This window comes from Vulpes lagopus, chromosome 6, assembly GCF_018345385.1.
Source record: "Vulpes lagopus strain Blue_001 chromosome 6, ASM1834538v1, whole genome shotgun sequence".
NCBI lineage: Eukaryota > Metazoa > Chordata > Mammalia > Carnivora > Canidae > Vulpes > Vulpes lagopus.
This window is the reverse complement of record NC_054829.1, coordinates 76,414,137-76,430,695: the sequence shown is the minus strand read 5'-3', so window position 1 is coordinate 76,430,695 and position 16,559 is coordinate 76,414,137. Positions and strand designations below refer to the sequence as shown.

The window sequence follows — 16,559 nt, the reverse complement described above, 5'->3', positions numbered from 1 at the left end:
TGATTTTATATATCTGGGTCCTTTCTGTTTTCTTTTTGATAAATCTGGCTCAGGATCTATTAATTTTATGAAGTCTTTCAAAGAATGAGCTCCTAGTTTCATTGATCTGTTCTATTGTATTTTTTGTTTCTGTATCATTTCTTTCTGCTCTAATCTTTGTTGTTTCCCTTCTTCTGCTGGCTCTGGCTTTATTTGCTGTTCCTTTTGTAGATCTTTTAGTTGTAAGGTTGAGCTGTGTGTTTGAGGCTTTTCTTGCTTCTTGAGGTAGGTCTGTACTGCTATATACGTCCCTCCTAGGACTGCTTTTCCTGCATCCCAAAGGTTTTAGGGTGTCATGTTTTCATTTTCATTTGCTTCCATTGTTTTTTAAATTTCTCCTTTAATTTATTGTTAACCTATTCATTCTTTAATAGAATGGGATGTTCTTTAACCTTCAAGTATTTGTGGTCTTTCCAAATTTTTTCTTGTGGTTGACTTGCAAGTTTCATAGTGCTATGGTCTGAAAATATGCATGGTATGATCTCAATACTTTTGTACTAGTTTAAACCTGATTTGGGACCCAGTATATGATCTATTTTGGAGAATGTTCCATGTGCATTCAAAAAGAATGTGTATTCTGTTGCTTTAGGATGAAATGTTCTGATAATATCTGTTAAATTCATCTTGTCCAGTGTGTTATTCGAAGCCACTATTTCTTTATTAATCTAATGCTTAGATGATCTGTCCATTGCTGTAAGTGAGGTGTTAAAGTCCCCTACTATTATTGTATTGTTATCAGTGAGTTTATTTATGTTTGTTATTAATTGGGAGGCATAAATATTTACAATTGTTACATCTTCTTGTTGAATAGACCCCTTCTTCATCTCCTGTTACAGTCTTTGGTTTAAAAGCTAGTTTTGTCTCATATGTGTATGGCTACTTCAGCTTTCTTTTGGTGTCCATTAGCATGATAAATGGTTTTCCATCCCCTCACTTTCATTCCCCAGGTATCTTTAGGTCTAAAATGAGTCTCTTGTGAACCACTTATAGTTGGGTCTTTTTTTTTTTTTTTAACTCATTCTGATACCGTATGTCTGTTGATTGGAACATGTAGTCCATTTACATTCAGAGTGATTATTGATTATATGAATTTAATGCCACTGTATTACCTGTAAAGTCAGTGTTCCTGGAGATTATCTTTGTTCCCTTCTAGTCTTTGTTGCTTTTGGTCTTTCTTTCCCACCTCAAGGGTCCCTGACCTCCAGTATTTCTTGCAGAGCTGATTTACTGGTCACGAACTTCTTTAGTTTTTGTTTGGGAAGTTCTTTCTCTCTCCTTCTATTCTGAATGACAGCGTTGCTGGATAAGGTATTCTTGGCTGCGTATTCTTTTCTTTTCAGCATATTGAATATATCATGCCACTCTCTCTGGCCTGTCAAGTTTCTGTGGTCAGATCTGTGAACCTTGTGTGTCTATCCTTGTAGGTTAGGGTTTTCTTTTCCCTTACTGCTTTTAGGATTTTTTTCCTTATCTCTGTATTTTACAAATATTACTGATATGTCTTGGTGTTGGCCTGCTTTTGTTGATTTTGATCAACAGGCACAGAGAACTGTGTCTCCTGGATTTGGATGTCCATTTCCTCCCCAGATTAGGGGAATTTTCAGCTATAATTTGCTCAAATAAACCTTCTACCCCTTTCCCCCTCCTTTTTCTAGGACTCCTATGATACAAATGTTATTACACTTTATGGAGTCAGAGTTCCCTAAATCTCCATTTGTCATTGAACAATTATCTTTCCCTCTTCTTTTCAGGTTCATTATTTTCCATAATTTTATCTTCTAAATCACTTATTTGTTCCATTTCTCCATCCTTGTGGTCATTACATCCAGTCAGTTTTGCATCTTGGTTATAGAGTTTTTTATTTCAGCTTGACTAGATTTTAGGTTTTTATATCTATGCTAAAGGACTCCTTGATGTCTTTTGTGCTTTCCTCAAGCCCAGCTAGTATCCTTATGATTGTTATTTTAAATTCTGCCTCAGTCATATTACTATATCTGTTTTGATTAGATCCCTGGCTGTGACGTCTTCATGTTCCTTCTTTTGGGATGAATTCCTCCATCTTGGCATTTTGTCTAGGCCTCTGTCTTCTGTATCTTAGGAAAGCCTGTTATGTTTCTTGTTCTTGAGAGTAATGGCTTACATTAAGAAGAGGTCATATAATGTCCAGGGCCTGGCACTCAGGAAGTGTCTCTGGTGTACGCTGTGTGCACTCTGCTGTTGTGTTTTTGGCTGCTTTCCTCAGGTCAGGCCTCTGCAGAGTTTCACCTTGCCTGCAGTGGGGTGTGTTTGGATCTTGTCAGTATGTGATGAGTTTTAAGTAGGTGTGTTTCGGTCAGCTTCTTAAAAGAGACTAAATCCTATTTCCCCTATAACTTAAGCTTTTCAATGCTCTATGGTCAGTACACTTGGTGTGTGTGGGTGTTTTCTGCTGGTATTCTGGGGGAAGGGCCCGCTTTCTGCTCTCTGACTCTCAGGCACCCTTGCCCTAGTTCGGAAGCACCTGCAGAGCCCAGCAGGGGCAGGGCTCCGGTGTAAGTGGCGCAAACCTCCACTCTGGGGCGCTGTGCTGCTCACTGAAGTGCATCTTCAGACTTCACACCTCCTACCTCCCATGATGAGGCCTCTTTTCTCCCTCTAGTGGTGCAATTTGTTCTCTCAGTCCTCAGATAGATTCCCTGGGTATCCAGCTGTGTTCAAGGGACAAGATAAGCATGAGATCCTCCTCCTCCTCTGCCACCTCAACTCTTTCTTCAAGAGATGAACAGAACTATCCCGAGGTCTCCCGTCTGTGGGCCAGCTCTGAACAAGGCTGTTGTTCATGCTAAATTGAATCATTGTTTTAAGAAAATGGGTATTTCTAAACCTCTACATAGGATACTCTTTTTGCAGAAAGCAAAGAGGGATTTTTGGACATTGCCTCTATCAGAATTGATTCAGGGATCAAGTGCCTACTATTACCCCCTCTTAATCCAGTCCCTAACTAGCATTCCCTTTGTGTCTGCAGATGGATAAGATTCTGTGGATAGCTGGCTCCCAATTCAGGCTTGAAAAGTCCTGACCACCTGAGAGGATCTAAAATCAAATTTGATAGTCTTGATTCTTTCTTGTGCTTATCAATCGCAGGTCGCTTGACTGGTGGACAACAGACAAATGCAATATGATTAATGGAACAGATGGAGATTCTTTTCACCCGTTGATAGACAAAGACGAAATTCTTTATGTCTTCCCATCTGAATTTTGCAGGTAAGAACTTTACAAATAAGTTCTTTGACTGCAAGACCATCAAAAATGTGAGGAATATATGCAGCTACCCTTCATAGGTGTGGACATTTATGCTTCATCAATGAAGAATGCCGATAGCATACTGAGACACGCTGTGGGGCAGTGGTTCGCAGCACGGGCTCCAGAGCGAGACTGCATTGGTTCATTTGAACACCAGCTCCAACACTTAGTGCTGTGTGACCTTGGGAAAGTTAATCAACCACTTTGTGCCTCACTTTCCTCATTTGTAAAATAAAGACAGAAATAGTTGCCTACCTTGGGAGTTGTTATGAGGACAAATGCATTATTCTTAGTGAAATACTTAGCCCAGGGCCTGTCTACGGTAAACACTAAGTAATGGCTCTTAGTTATTTGATATGCTCTGTCAAGCATGATACTTAATCTGGTCTACCAGTCAACAGGTAACCTCTACATAGAAGATAGATCAAACTGGGGTCTCTGGTTCAGAGTTCCCTTAGATCATACCTGCTCCCGCCTGCCCTGTAAGCTCTCCCTCCCTCCCACCTGCTCCTGCATGATTATGGCTCCTCTATGGGCAAGAAAGCATCCCACTCTCCATCCTGATTCCCATACCCCCATCAGCCACTGCCCTTTCTCTGCTCTTCACCCTCAAACTGCCTGAATGAATGGCTGATTCACACTGGCTCCAGATCCTCCCTTACTTATCCTGGCAAGCCTTTTTATGAAACTTCTCAAAGTCCCAAGTGACTTAGTTGCATTTGACGCTGTTGATTCAATATCCTGAATAATTGCTATTCTTTTGGCATTCTGTAGCTCACATAATTGCACCACCTACCCAGTCTAGCCTGCCGGAAATATTGGTGGCATTATACATCTCCCTTCTCTCCTGCATCAAATTTGCTACCAAATCTGCTACTGGATGCTGGGATGCCTTCTCAGAGAGAGCTCTTGCATCTGCCCCCACCTCTCCATCGTTGCTGCCTGTGCCACAGCTCACATCCTTTCCAGCTCTCCCACAGAATACCACCATCCCTGTCCCTCTCTCACTGGCTTCCCTTATCCGTATATATTGTGGAAGGCCAGAAGGAATAGAAAATGCATTTGAATGCAGTGAGTGAAACCAGGCAACCAAAAGTGCAGTGGGTGGCTTCTTACAAGATCTGGTGCGGAGGAAACATGTTCTTATCTGGCACAACCACTTTTGTTTTTTTGTTTTTTTTTTTAATTTTTATTTATGATAGTCACAGAGAGAGAGAGAGAGAGAGAGAGAGAGAGGCAGAGACACAGGCAGAGGGAGAAGCAGGCTCCATGCACCGGGAGCCCGATGTGGGATTCGATCCCGGGTCTCCAGGATCGCGCCCCGGGCCAAAGGCAGGCGCCAAACCGCTGCGCCACCCAGGGATCCCTCACAACCACTTTTGAAGGGCCACTTGGCAGTGTTCAGTAGAGCCAAAGATGTGCAAACTCCACAGTGCTTCACTATTTTCCTGTGTAAGTTCGCTGGCCTGAAGAACCCTTGCGTAGACATATAAGGAGATATATACAGAAAAGTTCATTGCAACATGGTTTTAGTAGTGGAATATTGGAAGCAATTTAAATCTCTCTCTATATTTTAATTATTATATTATTTTTAAATTTTAATTCCAGTATAGTTAACATACAGTATTAAATTAGTTTTAAGTGTATGATATAGTGATTCAATAATTCTCTATATTACTCAGTGCTCATTTAAGTCTCTATAAAAAGGAGGATATAAATAAATTGTGGTGTATTCATATGATGGAATTTTGTATATGATTTAACATCTGAGAACCAGGGACACCTGGGTGGCTCAATCAGTTAAGTGTCTGCCTTCAGCTGAGGTCATGATCCTGGGGTCCTGGGATCGAACCCCATGTCAGGCTCCCTGCTCAGCAGGAAGTCTGCTTCTCCCCCTTCCTCTGCCCCTCCCTCCAGCTTATGCATGCTCACTCTCTCTCTAATAAATAAATAAAATCTTAAAAAATTATAAAATATGAGAACCAGACAATGCAATGTTATCAATCTTAATAATGTCATACTGAATTAAGAAGCAAATTACAGGAGGAGAACATGGTATACTGTTTGTATATAACATTTAAAAATAGCAAACCATGCCACGTATTGTTTGTGGATGTGCACATTGGTGAAAGGATAACAGCCTGCAAGGGATGGATAAACCCCAAGTTCAGGATACTGCTTACCTCTGGGGACTCAGAGAAAGGCTAGAATGAGGAGTATGATGTAGAGAGCTGCAGTTTTATCTGTAATGTACTTTTTATTTATCTGAGTAGTATTTGTTCTAAAAGGTATTTATAATAGTATTTTTCTCTATTTTTCTGTCTGCCCAAAATATTTTATTTAGAAAATGCTATAGGAGTGGGATGTGAGTACAATGCAGTGTTATTTACAATCCTACAAGAGACGTATCCCACCTCGGGTTCAAGGATGAAGAAGTCAGGCCCAGAAAGCATTTCACTTTGGCCTGCGATGAAGGGCTGAAGTATCACTTGAGTCAGTGTGTATGAGAGTGTTGTGTCTATCATTCAGGTGCTCTGAAAACACAAGGGTGGTCAGTATTACATGAGGTCACTGTTTGAAACTCCATAAAGGCTGAAGACAAAATTCCACTGAACTCTATTGAGATAAATGACTGCAATAATAAATATCAAAATAAATTCCCAAATATGGAAACTTTTTATTTGAGAGAAATGGGTATCAAAGTATACATTCAAATCAAATGTCTGGCCAATGCACACTTTTCAAGTGCTTACAAATCTATCTGGCTGAGCCTTTTGCCACCTTTTCTGCTTTTGCTTTGCCTCTGCCTCCCCCTTGCTTCTGCTCTGTCCAAACTGGCACGTGTCCATGCTGGGCTAGACAACTCTTTTATTTCTTTCAATTTGAGTCTCTGTCTTCAATGTCATCTTCGTTTCCTATCACACATTTTTTCCCTTGGCCTTGGTTGGCTGTTACTACAGTAGCTACCTCTTAAACATTTTTCATGATAATTCCTCTTCTACATTGAGTGGTGTGAGTTCCTCTCAAGCTTTCTTTTGCATCTTAATTTCCCACTAAACTTAATTTCCCGTAAACTTTAGCCACGTTGTACCTGAACAGTTGTTAACTTACTGGTCTGGGGCCGACTGCACTGACCAGAGCCCACACTGATTTTTCCTTCTTACTTCCTACCAGATCAGTGTATATAACTTTCAGTGACTTCAAGAGTGTGCAGGGACTGCCTGCCTTTCGGTATAAAGTGCCTGGAGAAGTATTAGCCAATACCTCAGACAATGCCGGCTTCTGTGTGCCTAAGGGAAACTGCCTGGGCTCAGGAGTTTTGAATATCAGCATCTGCAAGAATGGTAAGAGCTCAGGGAAGGGACATGATTCTGTGTGTCTAGAATTCAGGGTTAGTGTTCTTCAATAAAGAATGTTGTCAGCCCAAATGAAATAGTGATTCTGACTTTTCACAAATAATATTTCACAATATGGCTATTAAATGGTAAAAGATTACTGGCTTCTCTGTATTGCTTGTTTTTTTTTTAAATTGAAGGTATGCTTGACATATAACATTATATTAGTTTCTGGTATACAATATAACAATTCAATATTTGTATATATTGTAAAATGATCACTGCAATAAGTCTGGTTAACATCTGTCACCATACCTAGTTATAAAAAAGATGTTTTTCTTGTGATGAAGACTTTGAAGATCTATTCTCTTAGCATCTTGTAAATACGCAATATATTATTATTAACTATATTACATCCCTGTAACATTTATAACTGGAAATATGCACCTATTGACCCCTTTCAACCATTTCTCCCACCCCAACCCTGCCACTTCTATAACCACTGATTTGTTCTCTATGAGCTTGATTTATTGTTGCTATTGTTTTTAAATTCTACATGTAACTGAGATCATAGGTATTTGTCTTTGTCTGACTCATTTCACTTAGCGTAATGCCCTCAAGATCCATCCCTGTTGTTGCACATGGCAAGATTTCATGCTTTAAAAAAAAAAAGATTTCATGCTTTTTTATGGCTGAATAGTATTCCACCGTGTCTGTATGTATGTGCACATATATATGCACCACAACTTATTTATTCATTCATCCACTGATGGACAGTTAGGTTATTTCCATATCTTAGTTATTGAAAATAATGCTGCAATGAACATAGGGGTGCAGCATATATCTTTTCAAATTAGTTTTTTTTGTTTTGTTTTGTTTTGTTTTTGGATAAATACCCAGAAGTGGAATTGCTGGATTGTATGGTGGGTCTATTTTTAATTTTTAAAATATTTTTATTTATAAGAGAGAGAGAGGGAGAGTTTGCATGTGAGCAAGAGGAGGGGCAGAGGGACAGGGAGAGAGAGAATCTCAAGCAGACTCTGCCTTGAGCATGGAACCTGATGTAGGGCTCAATCTCATGACTCTGAGATCATGACCTGAGCTGAAATCAAGATTTGAACACTTAAGCAACTGAGCCACCCAGGTGCCCCTATTTTTAATTTTTTTGAGAGACCTTTATATTGTTTACTACAGTAGTGGCACCAATTTACATTCCCATCAACAGTACACAAGGGTTCCCTTTTCTCTGCATCCTCACCAACACCTATTGTTTCTTGTGTTGTTGATTTTAGCTATTCTAACAGGTGTGAAGTAATATCTCATTGTGGCTCTGGTTTGCATTTCCCTGATGATTAATGATGTTGAGCATCTTTTCATGAACCCATTTGCCATTTGTATATCTCCTTTAGAAAAGTGTCTACTCAGATCCTCTGCCCATTTTTCAATTAAATTGTTTGGAATTTTTGCTATTTAGTTGCATGAGTTCTTTATATAGTTTGGATATTAACCCCTTACAGTTATATGATTTGCAAATATTTTCTCCCAGTCAGTAGGTTTCATTTTGTTGGTGGTTTCCTTTGTTATGCAAAAGTTTCTTAGTTTCTGTAGTCCCATTTGTTTATTTTTGCTTTTGCTTTTGGAGTGAGATCCAAAACGTATCACTAATACTGATGTCATGGAGCTTATTGTCTATGCTTTCTTATAGGAGTTTTATGGTTTCAGATCTCATATTTGAGTCTTTAATCTATTTTGAGTGAGTTTTTGTGTATGGTACAAGAAAGTGATCCAGTTTCATTGTTTTGCATGTGGCTGTCCAGTTTTCCCAACACAGTTATTGAAGACTCTGTTCTTGCCTTATGGTATATTCTTGGGTCCTTTGTCATAAATTAATTGACTGAATGTGCATGGGTTTTATATCTGGACTCTATTCTGTTCTATTGACATGTCTATTTTGTGCAAGTTCCATACTGTTTTGCCATACCATGGCCTTGTAATATAGTTTGAAATTGGGGAGTGTGATACCTCCAGCTTTGTTTCTCTTTCTTTGTCTCTTATTAAAGTCTTTCTCTCTTTTTTTTTTAAGTCTGTTTTGTCTGATAGCTGATGTAACTCCAGCTATCCCAGATTCCTTTTGATTTCCAATTACACGGAATATCTTCTTCCCTCCATTTATGGTCGGTCTGTGCATGTCTTTACATTTGAGATGAAGCTCTTTAGGCAGCATATGGATGGGTCTTGTAATTTTTAAAAAATTTTTATTTATTTATTCATGAGAGACACAGAAAGAGAGGCAGAGATATAGGCAGAGGGAGAAGCAGGCTCCCTGAAGAGAGCCTGATGCAGGACTCAATCCCAAAACCCTGAGATTACCACCTTAGCCAAAGGCAGGAGCTCAACCACTGAACCACCCAGGTGCCCCAATTTATGATGATTTCAAAGCAGAGTTAGTTTTACACCCTGACTGCAAATCTCCGGGTATTTCTGAATGTCTGAGCTGCTCAGGACCTTTCCATGAATGAGACAGAATTATTGGTGGCACAACTGGAAAAAGCATTTTCTTCATCTTGAGAACTAATTTTGACAATCACAATTATTCACAATATTCTTACTAGATAGGCATCCAGAGGCCTCTTTTTATAATTGTGGAAACCAGGGCCCAGAGAGGGAAAATGATTTTTATAAAATTTTATCTCTGAGCAAATCCCTGCTAAAACTTAGGGTCTTCTCCTGTTGCTACTGTGATGCTTCTTTGGCTACAATTCCTCTTTGAAGTTTCTTTTGAGGAATTTTGGAACCCATCTTTCCTGAATAAAGTTGCCTTTACCCCCTGAATAAAGTCATGTGCTAACTTTTGCCCTCTTATCTAATTTGCCTCAAAAAAATCTCCTTTTGGGGTAAGTCTGAGGTCAGCAGTATACCTCCCTATTTTCTGTCTGCTAGGGTAGTGGCTCCTAAATTTGGTCTTGCATGAGAATTGTCTGGAGAGTCATTAAAAATATGTCCTGGGGCCTACCTGCTGGGGCCCCAGAACCTGTATTTTTAACATGAGCTCCAGGTGATTCTCATGAGAATGGTGCCTACTATTTGGGAACCACGGTACATGGTACCCCTCCCTAGAGATAAGACCAAAGGTATGTGGGAGCAAGTGCCTGATTCTGACCTGTCCTGCTTTCTTACTAGGTGAGTGGTCCTAAAAGAGTGTCCTGCCTACACAGTCCAGGTACCTCCAGCTCCAGGCACAAGTATAGACATATTTTTTCTCATTATTTTGTTAACAATCTGCTTCCTCAAGAAGTTGACTCAGAATCAGCCAAGATTCTGTTTGGCAACTCAATCTCTTGGTAGAATCCTTTTCTTCTTGCCTCTTATAGACTCTCAGATATGGACTGAAAAGTGAAACCTTCTGGGATTATCATCCAGTGTTTTGAATTTCCCCAGAGAACCTTTTGGATGGTGGGATGGGTCAGTGTTCTGGAGTCAGTTAGATCTGGGTTTGATTCATATTCTGTTAGCCCAGTAACCAAGTTGGTTGAAGAGGATCCTTGACCTTAGTTTTCTCATCTGTAATGTGGGGGTGATGATAACTCCCTTGGAAGGTTGTGTGAAGGTTAGAGATTATGTATATAAAACACTGAAGATATGTCTGGCCCTTATCAAGTTCCCAATAAATCTTTAAAAATACATTTTAAAGATCATTTTAGGTCACAAAGAGGAAAATATGACGTTGTGAAACTGTTTAGTGAACAGTTTCTTCCTAAACAAAATGCATAGATGTAACAGATGATATGTATCTTAAGCCATGGCTGGTAGATGTATAAGCAAATCTAAATTATTTGGCAGTAAGCTAATTTCTTCAAATGTATATTTCCCTGGTAGCAATTATTGGATCCCTCTCTCCTCTTCAATAGCATAATCTAGAATAGGTTTTCTTTAATAACTTGTTTCCCTATTTTCTCTTTTTAAGAAATCTTATTAAAGTATATTTGACATATAGTGTTGTATTAGTTTCAGATGCACAACATAGTGATTTGACTATTCTATATATTAACAGTCACCACAATAAGTGTAGCCACCATCTGTCACCATACAACATTGTTACAATATTATTGACTATATTCCCTATGCTGTGCTATTCATGTCTGTGGCTTATTTATTTCATAACTGGAAGTTTGTACCTCTTAATCCCCTTCACCTATTTCACCCAACTCCCCCAGACATCACCTACTCTCCGGCAACCACCACATTGTTGTCTGTATTTATGTCTGTTTCTGTTTTGTTTGTTCATTGGTTTTGACTTTTTAGATACCACAAATAAGAAATTATGTGGTATTTGTTTTTCTCTGACTTATTTCACTTAGCATAATACCCTCTGGGTCCATCCATATTGTCACAAATGGCAAGATCTCATTCTTTTTTATGCCTCAGTAATATTCTGTTATATATGGCTACCACATGTTCTTTATCCATTCATCTATTGCTGGCAGTATTGTAAGTAATGCTTCAGCGAACATAGGGGTGCCTGTATCTTTTCAAATTAGTATTTTCATTCTCTTTGGGTAAATACTCAGTAATAGAATTACCAGATTACATGGTATTTCTATTTTTACTTTTTGGAAGAAATGCTACACTATTTTCCACTGTGATGATACCAATTTCCATTCCCATCAACAGTGCACAAGGGTTACTTTTTTCCCACGTTCTCAGCAACATTTGTTATTATAATCTTGTCTTTTTGATACTAGCTATTCCAACAGGTTTGATGTGATATCTTCCTGTTGTTTTGGTTTGCATTTCTCTGATGATTAGTGATGTTGAGCATTTTTTTCATGTGTCTGTTAGCCAACTGGATATCTTCTTTGGAGAAATGTCTACGCAGGTCCTCTGCCCATTTTTTCGATATATTATTTATTTTTTTCAGTGTTTAGTTGTATAAGTTCTTCATATATTTTAGATACTAACCGCTTACCAGATAATATTATTTGGAAATATCTTCTCCTATTTAGTAGGTTGCCTTTTTCTTTTGTTGATAGTCTTTGCTGTGCAAAAGGATTTTGCTCTGAAAGCACTGTTTATTTTTGCTTTTGTTTCCCTTGCCAGAGGAGACATATCTATAAATATGTTGTTAAGTCCAATGTCCAAGAGATTATTGCCTGTTTTTTTCTAAGAGTCTATGGTTTCAGGACTCATAGTTAGGTCTTTAATCTGTTTTGAGTTTATTTTTGAATATGGCATAGGAAAGTGGTCCAGTTTCTTTTTTTTTTTTTTACATGTAGCTGGCCAGTTTCCCCAACATGATTTATTAAAGAGATTGCCTTTCCCCCCCATTGTATGTTCTTGCTTCCTTTGTCATAAATTAATTGACCATGTAAGTGTGGGTTTATTTCTGGCCTTCCTATTCTGTCCCTGATCTCTGTGTCGGCTTTTAAGCCAGTACCATTCTGTTTTGACTAATAAAGCTTTGTAGTATATCTTGAAATCTGGAATTGTGATATCTCCAGTTTTATTCTTTCTCAAGATCACTTTGACCCTTCAGGATCTTTTGTAGATTCTTACAAATTTTAGGACTATTTGTTCTAGTTCTGTGAAGAATAATATTGGTATTTTAACAGGAATTGCATTGATTCTGTAGATTGCTTTGGCTATCATGGACATTCTCTATTTGATTCTTAAAAGAATAGGGAAGAAAATAAAAGAAAAAACAGAGTCTTCATGTGGGCAGACCTTGATCTAGGCAGAGGCTGGGCAGATAGCATGACCAGGCAAAGTCTTAAAAAATTCTGTATCAACATATGCAGGAGAAGAAAGCCTGTCTTAGGTAAACCAAGAAAAACAGAAAAGCAGGCAAAAAAAAAAAAAAAGTTCTTTCATTGGTAGAGATTTGCAGTTGAAACAGTGCTTTCAGATGACACATCTCTCATTCAATTAGAATTCTGCCTTCATCACCTGATAGCTGGATGTGAACTTCGCTTTCCTCAAGTGCAAAATGAAATTCATAGTTTTAACTTACTAGGGCTGCTGGGAATATTAATTAAAATAATGTGTGTATACCTTTATATTTCATAGGTGCAGTAAATACTGAAGACTATATAATTTAGCCATGCCTTCAATATATTTCTAGGAACCAAGTTTATGGTCAGGAACTCTATATTCATCTTGGACTTTCAAGAACCACATCTTCTTTCTGTTTTCCTCAAAATTCAGGTGCACCCATTATTATATCTTTCCCACACTTCTATGAAGCAGACAAGAAGTTTGTTTCTGCCATAGACGGCATGCATCCAAATAAGGACTACCATGAGACCTTTGTGGACATTAACCCAGTGAGTACACACATCTTCCTGGTAAAAGCATGCATTTTATTCTGCTTACTCGATGTTTACTGGTTTAGTGTGAGCAGTGTTAATGTACTATCTCCCTGTCATATACATATTCAAGTGGAGAAGACTCAGCTCAGTGCATGTGCAGTCTCACGGCCTGCCTGGCTGAACTCTGTGGCTCTAATACGCAGAAATGTCAGCAAACCCGCTTTAACAAAAAAGCACTTCTAAACATTGCATCACTGGAGCAACTGGGCCTGGACCCATGAAACCTGGCAGTGTTCTGTTGCCAGCCTTAGACTTGAACGTACGTACCTTCTCCCACTGGCAGACAGATCAGCAAGGCTGAAGACAAACATTCTTTTGCTTACTGCAGGGAAGGTTTTGGTTGAAATTTAAATATATGTATTAGCTTCAGTTACTTTTGGCAAGCCTCGTTCTACAGGCACTCTTGAGAGTTTATTGTATGAGATAATTAATTTAAAACGCATTAGAAATACATATGCTTTCATCCTGTTGTCAAAGAGGAGAAAAACTAAAGCCACGCCAAAAGGAAGGGAATCTCATTTTACTATAGGAGAGCCTCTCCCTTTAGTAGCCGAGTTAAAGGTCAGATATCTTCATTCTTGGGATTTCACATACATGGAAGAGTGAAGAAAAAGCAATAACAGTGTCTGAGCACAGCAATCTATGGCAATTCACTCTTGTAGCTGAGAAATCAGTGGTCTTATCATTTTGTGAAAAAGATCAGATGTTTTTCCCCCTTTTCTCTCTTAACCTTCAGTCTGTTCCTCTTCCTCAGCTGAACTGTGGGCAGGCGTTTGTCCCCGAGGGAGGGCCAGGCAGAGCCCCTAGACCTCAGCGCGGGGATGAGGCGGCCTCAGGGGAGACGTAAGGGGATCCGGTAGCAGCAGTTGCTTTCCCGGCTTTGGTGGTGGTGGTGGCAGTCCTGACCATACCAGGAACCACTCTCTGGCTCAGAGCTCCCTCCTGCCAGGGTCATCTAGGGCTTTCCTATCTGAAGTGGTGGCACCTTGGGTGCCTGCTAGAAACACCCAATGTCATGCTTCCCTCCAGACCCAGTGAATCCCAATCTGCATCCCCAAGATCTCATGCATACTACAGTTGGAGGAGCACTGATCTCCCGGGCACCCAGCCCCAGCCGCAATGCTTGCTCTGTCCCGGGGTCAGTTGCCCTTGTCCCATCCACTCTTCCTCTCAGATGTGGCAGCGGCCACCCTAGTTGTGAGCACCACACAGAAATGGTGCTCCATTGAGAAAAACTAATGTTTTCTTTCCGCTTCTCTGGTTTGCAGTTGACGGGAATTATCCTAAGAGCCGCCAAGAGGTTCCAGATCAATGTTTATGTCAAAAAGTTAGACGACTTCATGTAAGTTTGACTTCTCTCATTAGAGGCAGGGGGTGGTTTTGCTGCATTGACTTTCTGGTGGGGTCAACAAGGCAGCATTCAGATAGCTGCCTTGGACTTGGGATTTACTTATTTTATTTAACCGAACCTCTATAGTGTGCTTTCCATAGATCACACATTGCTTTAAGCCTCTTACATGCAGTAGCTGATTTATTCCTCATGGTAACCCTGTGTTAGCCCCATTTGACGGATGAGGAAACCAAGGCATAGAGAGGTGACGTAAGGCTACAGAGTAGCCTCCCCACTCCATGCAGTGCTTCCCTTGCCATGACTCTGGTCACCTCCCTTACCTGGCTTCCTACTGCTCCCACCCAGGGCCAGCCACAGGCTCTCAGTTAAAATAGGCTTCTGAGTCCCACCTCTCCTCCCCGCATGCCATCTAAAAACCACCTCTTAATTAAGAGGACTCAGAAGCCTCAGCCTGTGGCAAGGGAAGCACTGTATGGAATGGGGAGGAGAGACTCTGTAGCCTTAGGGACGCCTGGGTGGTTCAATGGTTGAGTGTCTGCCTTCGGCTCAGGGGTGATCCCAGGGTCTAGGGTTCGAGTCCCACGTCGGGCTCCCCACAGGGAAATGGTGCTTCTCCCTCTGCCTGTGTCTCTGCCTCTCTCTCTCTCTCTGTCGCTTATGAATAAATAAAACCTTAGAAAAAGAAAAAGACCTAGAGCCTTAGAATCAAAATTGAATTATGTTCCTGACTCCACTTTTTATTTCTGTTGGCCCTGGACAAATGACTCTGAGCTGTAATTCCCATGTCTTAAACCTGGGACAGGGATGCCTCCCACATGGGACTAGTGTGAGATTTAAATGATATAGTGTCCTCCCAACAGGTGCAGAGCTGGTTCTTGGTAAAGGGCTCTGAGCTCTGATCATACTTAGTGGCCTGGTTACAAAACATTCTGAGGAGGGGTGCCTGGGTGGCTCAGTCAGTTAAGCATCTGATTCTTGATCTTGGCCCAGGTCTTAACATCAGGGTCGTATGAGTTCAAGCCCCACACTGGGCTCCAGGAACCTACTTAAAAAAAATTAAAAAACAAAAACCGTTCTGAGGAATGGCAGCATTGTTCTGCTGGCTGCTGGCCATCCCTCTGATAACTCTTGAGAGAATAGTAATCATTTTGATGAATTCGCTTTCAGCGTCTTGTATTTTGATAAAAATGCTTAATATAAATGTGCAACATTTGGAATTGTTAGACTGACAGATTGGAATCTAACTTCTGATTGATAAGTGTTTGCAAAGATAACTCAGAAGTCTTTATAAGTTCTGGGCAGTTGAATGAAATAAGTGTACTGGAATTTTTAAGTAAACTTATCTCTCCAGGGGTACCTGGTGGCTAGTCAGTTAAGTATCTGACTCTGATTTCGGCTCAGGTCATGATCTCAGGGTTGTGGGATGGAGCCCCACATTGGGCTCAGCCCTCAGTGGGGGTCTGCTTGTCATTCTCCCCCCTCTTCTGCCCCTCCCCCTGCTCACACAACTTATCTCTCCGGGCCAGGATGTCTATAAAATAATCTCATATTTTGTCTTTTTATAAATTGTGGTATAATTGACATACATTATATTAGTTTCAGGTATACAATATAATGATTTGATTTTTTTATATATTACAAAACAATCACCACAATAAGTCTAGTTATTTTTTTTAATTAATTAATTAATTAATTTATGATAGTCACAGAGAGAGAGAGAGAAAGAGAGAGAGAGAGGGGCAGAGGGAGAAGCAGGCTCCATGCAGGGAGCCCGATGTGGGATTCGATCCCGGGTCTCCAGGATCGTGCCCTGGGCCAAAGGCAGGCGCTAAACCGCTGCGCCACCCAGGGATCCCAATAAGTCTAGTCATTATCTGTCACCACAGTAGGCACAGAATTTCTTTCTTGGGATGAGAACTTTTAAGTTCTATTCTCTTAGCAACTTTCAGCTATGCATTACAGTATCATTAACTAAAATTGCCATGCTGTACATCACATCCCTAGGACTTACTTATTTTATAACTCGAAGTTTGTACATTTGGACTCCCTCCATCCATTTTGCCCACCCCCCTACCCCTAACTCTGACAACCAGCAGTCTGTCCTCTTTGTTTGTGAGCTTGGTTTTTTGTTTTGTTTGTTTATTTTAGATTCCACATATAAAGGAGAATATACAGTATTTGTTTTTC

The 16,559-nt window shown here is 40.1% G+C and overlaps 1 protein-coding gene across 1 annotated transcript in view; it reads left to right on the top strand.

Annotated features, from left to right (window-relative positions):
• The window catches only part of SCARB2 (scavenger receptor class B member 2), a 74,727-nt gene that overhangs the window by 52,113 nt on the left and 6,055 nt on the right, over positions 1–16,559 (top strand). The window contains exons 6-9 of the mRNA XM_041759668.1: positions 3,163–3,282; positions 6,496–6,665; positions 12,858–12,976; positions 14,290–14,363. Of these exons, the coding sequence (XP_041615602.1) occupies positions 3,163–3,282; positions 6,496–6,665; positions 12,858–12,976; positions 14,290–14,363 (483 nt within the window). The remainder of the gene's footprint in view (positions 1–3,162; positions 3,283–6,495; positions 6,666–12,857; positions 12,977–14,289; positions 14,364–16,559) is intronic.